The sequence below is a fragment of the Barbatula barbatula genome (assembly GCF_947034865.1).
Source record: "Barbatula barbatula genome assembly, chromosome: 15".
Classification (NCBI taxonomy): domain Eukaryota; kingdom Metazoa; phylum Chordata; class Actinopteri; order Cypriniformes; family Nemacheilidae; genus Barbatula; species Barbatula barbatula.
This window is the reverse complement of record NC_136778.1, coordinates 12,864,903-12,872,379: the sequence shown is the minus strand read 5'-3', so window position 1 is coordinate 12,872,379 and position 7,477 is coordinate 12,864,903. Positions and strand designations below refer to the sequence as shown.

The following is a 7,477-nucleotide window of genomic DNA, read 5'->3' as shown; positions in this document are numbered from 1 at the left end:
TCATTATAAACAATACGCACATAGATATAATTGTATAGCCTACTTTGGGTATTGATTTTTAGCTTGGACTTGGGAAATCATCCTATTAGGCAGGCGGAGCATATGATGTGTCCTAGGCAGTAATGCGACCAGAGCATGGTTTTTCCAAATCTGATGTCTTCATCAGCACCTTCTCGCCCACCAATAATGGCTCATGATTACCTGCCAACTGAGATTTCTCCAACATCCCAATCTCCAATTTGAGCAATGCTGCTATATTCCTTTATATTAATAACATGTAAGCATAATTAACTTGATAATTGTTCTTCTTTTCAGTATACTACCCTTAAAGCTGGTTTGTCCTTCACAGCAATGCATCATGGGAGAAGGTAGAGGTCAAAGATAATGGTAGATTCTTCTTATTGTGGTTTACCCAAACACCAAAAGCTCTAGACTTTTTAAAGAGAAGTGCCTATTAAGATAACAATAGGGGGGAGGGGGAGTGAAAAAAAATCATGCTGAGTGAGCTTGTTTCAAAATGATCCAATCAATGACCCGTCAGTTTAAAGGGATACTTCACACAAATATGAAAATTCTGTCATTATTTACTCACCCACCCTCAGATTGTTCCCAACCTGTATACATTTCTTCGTTATGCTGAACACAAAGGAAGATTTTTGAAAGAATGTTAGATTTCATGATCCCTTAAGTTACTGACATTCTACAGCAGAACAAAGAAAATCTTGGAATTTTGGGGTGAACTATCCCTTTAATACACTGAAAGTTAACCATCTGCTGAGTTTCCAATGAACAAGACCCTAGAGGTCCCTAAAATCTTTATTTATAAATTTGATAAAAAACTCTTCATGGATTCTGACAAGTTTGGTTTGAAAAGATAAAACTTACCATAGCCTGAACTCTCTGTTGATATTTTCAGTACAGTCAAATGCTGACAGCGGTTTTATATTTTATATTAAATTGACTTGAAACAGTTAAAAGTGAAATTAAATGAGTAAACATTAAAACAGACATTAAAAAAGTATTCATTATTATCATTATTATTGTAGATATTTTAAGTGTTATGGTTTTGATTTCTATGGAATATACAAATGTTAATAAGTGTTTAGATTAGAAGATGCAGATTTCATAATATTCATTTAAAATATGTTACTGTCAACTCCTGCTGGTTTACTAGATCCTACTGTGCTGTTTATTATTATTTAGACACTCGAGCATAGTAGTTAGTTTTATTTACTAACAAAATAAAGCCCTTGTTCTATTATAAGTACTACGAAGAAAGAAACAAACAACAGTTTTATCCAAACCATTTATTTTTCTGTAGCTTTTCCAGGGTTTTGATAATATTATAAACAAATCCCTTTATGCAACATATTTAGCCTAGGAATGGTCTAAGCCACAATTGCACCTGCACTTTATCACAGTTTCAATTCTTACTGTTACTTCTTTTTATCTATGAATGGCTTTCAGCAACCGATAATAACCAAAATGGTGTAGATCTTTTCAAAAAATAGTATATGCCTCACAACGGGCTGAACAAAATGTAATGAATGTTTTACTTGTTTTGTTTGAATAGTTTAGCTGGCTTTGCACATTTATAATTCTTCAACACAATGGAAGAAATGGAATCGAAAAGTAATTTTGTGTTCTTTTTCTTAAGAAAAAGGAATCAAATTATTGGATGTGTTTCAACTTTTTTTTTGGATCCGGCCAGCGAGGACATCAACTTATGCCATTTCATAGAGGTATTTATTTCATACCCATATCAATATATGCAGATGCAAAGCAAAGCAGAACCGCATTTATCTGCTCGTCTGATCCTCACTGATCTACGTTCTTGACTCGCAGTACCACAGGCACAGAGGTGCAGGGGATCATGCCCAGGTCAGTGATCACTAGGTCCACAAAGTCTGGTGGTGTCACATCATACACCAAGTTTAGAAGGCCCAATGATTTAACATTCTGCCAGTTCTTTAGGTGGGTCTTTCCATTTCGGGTCACAATCAGGTCATCAGGATCATCTGTGGAAAAAAAAAGTCAGATTTACTATTGCCAATTTTTTTCTTAAATATACGGTAAATACTCTAGTTCACTAAGTCTACCAACATAAGATCTAAATGACATGGTTACCTAATTCATTGGATACAAATGAATCAGTCTGAACCCGTTCACAGAACTTGTATGTCTCACAACAGACCAGGACTGGAACATTGTAGGCTTTCGCTACCAGGGCGATTTGGGAAGTTCCCACACGTGACATCACATATCCGTTGGCAAGGAGTGCGTGGGCACCAAGGAATACCTTGGATACCTGAAAAAAATAAGTTAAGCATTATTAAACCAGATTGAAACAACCTGTAACTGGAATGCGAGTGTGTCATAAAATGAAGTCCAACTTTATTTTTAACAACTTGACTAACATGATCTAACGGTTTATTCATGCCAATAACATTCCTACTGCAGTCGACTTTGCAACGACGGATATATTTGTCAGACATATCTACTCAAACATCTGAAGCAACAAAGTGCAACGCTTTGCAAGTTACTTTTCTAAGCAAGCACTTTTCAAGACCAAATCTGCAATTTGCCGCATTAAGCTTAAAATAAAACGTGCTTGCAAGAGCCAAGCAAGTAATGAGCTTTACTCAAATGAATTACTCACTTCAGGCAGGATGTAGGACAAGGCTGATATGAGCACATATGTACACTGGATGCCTCTCTTCACCAGACGTCTCAGTGCCTCTCTGCCCTCCAGCCTGGGCCGACTGTCCACAACGATAACTCTGAACTTCCTCTGCTTTTCAAAAGCGTCGCACAAAATGTGATTGACAAGTGAAGAGCTGTTTACAAATAGAAAGCAAATGTATTTATTCTTAGTTTTTTGGAATATGATTACTGTAGCTCAATTGGTAAGGCATTGCATTAGCTGATTTGACATAGTGACAAAATATATCAATACAATTAGAAAATATAACCAAGGACTCAAAAACAGCAGGCATAGACAAACAAACAAATACTTAAATATCTCACCATCCGTAAACAAGAATAACATCTCCGTTACTTATCTTCTCAATGGCATACTTAGAAATGGCTTGAGAAGCCAAAGTGATCTTCTCATTTATGTAATTATCAATAGATAGCTGTAGGTTCTGTTTTGCCTGTTGAGAAAACATAGATTTTAGAAACAGAAAACAACCTTGCTGGACAACCAGCATTATACCAGTGAACTACGAAAACACATACCTCTTCTTCTTTGCATTGACTGGAAATATTTGAGATTTCCTTCTTTATGTACTTGATTGCATTGCCCATGCTTGCCGAAAGGGGGCGACACTGGCTGAGAAAACTGTATAGATGCATAATGCACATCGGAAAAGAATCAGTCAAATATTGGTGGATATAAAATGTAGAATCAGAGCATTCAAAAAATGTCTAATTGTGAGCCTGTGCCGTTTCATTTTTCACAGAATAGAATATGAACCTGATATAAGGTGACAACTTATTTACAAGGTCCCTTGACAACTCCTCATTTGGAGGTGTGCTATAGTCTTGGATAACCTGTAAAAAATGATTTAAAAAAAAATTTAGTACACAAGTTTATAAAAAATATAAACTTTAAACTCATAACAATAAAAACTTTTTTTTGTGCATTGATTACCTGTTTAAAAGCATGTAATAGGGCCACAGATCGAGCATTGGATCCTGCTATAATGCCCTGAGAGTACTGCAGGCCCAAGCGAACAATGGATGGGTGAATAACTGTGGCAGGGATGCTGCAAATGAAACATTGTGAAATATATTCAGTGAAAAGGACATTTTCAAATGTTTTATTCACACGTATAGATCAATGTATACAATGTCAAAAGATCAAGAAGAATCTGATTTCTTAAGATTTCGATAAACTCAGAACTAATGGAGATGACTACAGGTCACAGTACCTGATTTGTTGGGTAGGAGGGGCTTTTCGGCTATATTGGTGTAGATGGGAAAACAGGCTGACCTTGTAGCCATAATCCGACCTCAAAGGAACCTTTGAGAACAGAGTGAACAACACACAGCAGTTGGTATGAGTAGTGTTTGTTTCTTTAGGGACAGTGTTTTGGAGGTCACATCCTCCCTCCTCAGGTCAACAGCTGAGGCTGCAACAGAACACTGTACATGAAGATATGATACACATAGGGATTTGTATGCTAGTACTATAGATCTACAAAATATAAATAAATTAAAAACACAGACATCTAAAAGACTAATTTTACCTATTGCACAGTGGTCCCGAAAAGTATTTGAACACTGCAAATGCATAAGATAACAAAACATCTGCATCTTGTTTAAAACATTTTCAGCAAGTTTTCCAATGACTTTTAAGAGGTCAAAAAGAGATATGGGGAACTACGGATGTGGATCATGGACCACAGACATTAATCCTATGGATATGTTCTGCTATCTTTGACAACCAGAATGTCTCCATCTCCACTTTTTTCTATTACTTTTAAATAAATGTGCGGTCTGATAATCTTTTATATTAAACCAAGTATTGTCTAATGTCCAAACTCTTATTGGGGCCTCTGTACATGTGACATCTAATTCATGAAACGCAACCACATTAATCACAGATCAAATCACCCCCGACAGACACCGAAGCTATAAACAGTGAACAATGAAAGAATCAAAATCACATTACACAAAAATAAACGGAATGAACAATACACTGCACGCAAAAGTGTGGAGCCAGACCTTGACTCCAGTTACATTTAAACAGCGTCCATGCCCTGACTTCTGTAAGACATAGGTGTAAAGTTCTTTGTTAATTACTTTGTAAATGGGACCTAGAGAAAACCTGGACCATCAAGTCATCGACAGGAAAGTTATCACACAAGATGGAAAACAGAATAACACAGATTTGTCTCACCTGCTGTCTCTCAAGCTTTTTAGCTAACTTCTTTAAAGCAGCTGGGTCGTCCATTTGAATATGCTCCGGTAACCTTTTCACAACTGAAAGTAGATAAAAACAAAGGTGTAACAGTACAATAGTTTCAATCATAGCCTACTATATGAAATACTGAGTTACCTGGTTGAAGCTCGCTGGGGGTGGCTTTAGGCTTACTGGAGGATGTCTGGCCTCCTTCTTTCTTGCCCTGTTTTGATGCCCGTTCCAAGTCTTGCCGTGCCCGACGCTCTGCTTTCATCTCTGCTTTGGTCTTTGCGGACTTCTCTGCCGCAGCAGAAGGTTCCGGCACAGACACATTTACAGGCAACGGGGCCGCTAAGAAATCAAGGGGACAAATGCTACTGAAGCATGGATTCTTAATAGACATTTTGACACAAAACCAATGGAAGTCAACGGTTATCACCAATCTTTGGTTAACAATATTCTGCAGAATATGTTCATTGGTTTTGGAATTTTTGGGTGTTGATTTTAACATTTACGATCACACTTTTACCATCAACCGTTGTATCTGTTAACAGCACTTAATGCACATTGAACTGACATGAAAGAATAATGAATAAAAAAAGAAATTTTACAAAAAAAATAAAAATGATTAAATAAAGTATTTCAGGAACCGTTCAGCGAAAATATTACAATTATATTATTTATTTACTCTACACTCACGCCATGTTGAACATCCTAAATATAAACCCATCATTTATTACATATATACCCAATGGGCTTCTACAGATTACTTTTATGATGAGCGCATGTCCTTTTTGGAGAAAAGAAAAACTACATGGAAAAACGTGCCATCATAAGTTCACAAGACAATTAAGAACTAATGAGATTCAACGTGTTGCCATATTTAAACTATGTTGGCAGAGATATCTGTTTATATGTTTATGTGACATAATGATCACTAAATAAGCTCAAAATATTTCATTGTGTTCACTCACAAACGTATTGTATTGCTTAAGAAAACATATTTTACCCTTCCCAGAGTGATATAGCGTATTTAGTTTTATGACGGGATGGATTTGCTTTTTGGAGCTTCATAACCTTGGCCCCCATCCATAGCATTAAACAACCAGAAATATTATTTAAGATGATTTATTAATGCAATATTGCTCAAGTAGGAGTGCTCTATATCAGGATGCCTGTGATTAGGCCAAAGGCAAAGGATATTGCATTTATATAACAGTTGGACAGCACAAGTGTGTAAATAAATCAGAAACAACATCGGAGTGTCTTTAAAACCTTATGGAAGGTTCTGCGGAAGAGTGCGACATGGTTTCCAAACAATGTTTCTGCTTTCGCCGGTTCCATCAGCTTAGTAAACCAATTCACTTGAATTGCAAATAGAACGAAAATGTATATGTCAACACTATTTGACCATATAAACATATTCTTTCATTGCAATTAAGATTAAATCTGTCAGCTGTGTCAATACATGGTCAAAAATCAAAGGGAAGTGCACTTACCTTTATGCGATGGGCTCTGTGTGACTGGTTTTGATGGAGCCGGAACCGACGGAATCTCTTTCTCCTTTTCTGGAGGACCCTTTTCATCTTTCTTGTTCTTTTTCTGTTGTTTCTTCTCTTTCCTAAGACGTTGCTTTTCTTCTTTGGTTAGCTCCTTGCCTTCATTCTACAGATCAATCCCACAGTTCAGAGCTTGTACGGTCTCAAACCACCAGTGTCATTTCAATGAAACGCTCCATTTCAAAGATCTTTCAACTGTGTGACTTACTACAAAATAAACCGTTCATGTCTCAAAACGGAGTTAGAAACGAGATACAAATGACATCACTAGTTATGGAATATTATGGAAATGTAAATCAAAGGCATACATACCTTGGCCCGTGAAACGTCGTGGATCTTGGCATCTGCTTCATTTATGACAACAGATAAACACATCTTTAAGACACTTTCAACTCTTAAGTATTATGAAAAATGAGTTTGTTAGGAGACAACACTTCGGTGCTTTTATTTATAGCAGTTTTATTTCATAACGCGGGATCCCTCGGGTCAAAACTAACGCATGTTGCAAAGCCAACAGTCTCGGTTTATATGTAAGAGTAAACGGTAAAACCGTGACTGCATGATGTAATTTCTACTGTACATATGTCAAGTGAGCTGTGTCATGGTAGAGTGACGACGATCGCCCTCTTGACTACCTAGAAACCAAGCTCCCTGGTTACGACTTAAAACGAGTGGTTTCGCTAGGCGATTAATCTCAGTAACAGCGTATTTGTAACGTGTAAATGAATATATTTCACCTGTAGCATGGTTGATGCTAGCAGCCTGTTTTCCTCCCGAGTCGGCCATGTTTTCGTGTACTTCGCTATTTCGCGCTGATAAATTGTTGCAAAAAGAGTAGAGGCGGCGTACACCGCCATCTAGCGATTGAAGTGAGTAAACTGACGCTCAGTTCAAGTCGGTTTAGTTGGTACTATTTATTAGTAAGTGTGAAGGTAAAGTTATCATTTTGATTCATTATGTGAACTACCCATAATATTTTCCCCCAAGATTATTTCATCAAGTTCATATT

At 36.9% G+C, this 7,477-nt stretch overlaps 1 protein-coding gene across 4 annotated transcripts; it reads right to left on the bottom strand.

The window, feature by feature from the left end:
• Positions 1-1,295: 1,295 nt before the first annotated feature.
• eif2b4 (eukaryotic translation initiation factor 2B, subunit 4 delta) lies at positions 1,296-7,327 on the bottom strand. 4 transcript variants are annotated; one of them, XM_079475587.1, is made up of 14 exons: positions 7,206-7,324; positions 6,781-6,815; positions 6,409-6,574; positions 5,066-5,260; positions 4,907-4,989; positions 4,732-4,773; positions 3,936-4,027; positions 3,656-3,770; positions 3,479-3,555; positions 3,241-3,343; positions 3,028-3,155; positions 2,660-2,837; positions 2,128-2,308; positions 1,296-2,018 (listed from the first exon to the last, which is right to left on the bottom strand). In XM_079475587.1, exons 1-14 carry the CDS (start codon positions 7,252-7,254, stop codon positions 1,819-1,821), a joined length of 1,644 nt encoding a protein of 547 aa, XP_079331713.1. In that variant the 5' UTR covers positions 7,255-7,324; the 3' UTR covers positions 1,296-1,818. The 4 variants fall into 4 exon arrangements, with proteins under 4 accessions (XP_079331713.1, XP_079331714.1, XP_079331715.1 ...); XM_079475588.1 differs by having other exon boundaries at positions 6,781-6,812; positions 7,206-7,273; XM_079475589.1 differs by lacking the exon at positions 4,732-4,773 and having other exon boundaries at positions 7,206-7,327.
• Between the last annotated feature and the right edge of the window lie 150 nt (positions 7,328-7,477).

What these genes read in the sequence shown, in the direction of transcription:
- eif2b4 (XM_079475587.1), bottom strand. Translation starts at nt 7,254, where the DNA reads ATGGCCGACTCGGGAGGAAAACAGGCTGCTAGCATCAACCATGCTACA. An exon ending in GTTATTCTTGTTTACGGATG is followed by an intron (nt 2,838 to 3,027) that starts GTGAGATATTTA and finishes ATTTGTAAACAG; the next exon opens with CTCTTCACTTGTCAATCACA. An exon ending in ATTTGTATCCAATGAATTAG is followed by an intron (nt 2,019 to 2,127) that starts GTAACCATGTCA and finishes TTTTTTCCACAG; the next exon opens with ATGATCCTGATGACCTGATT.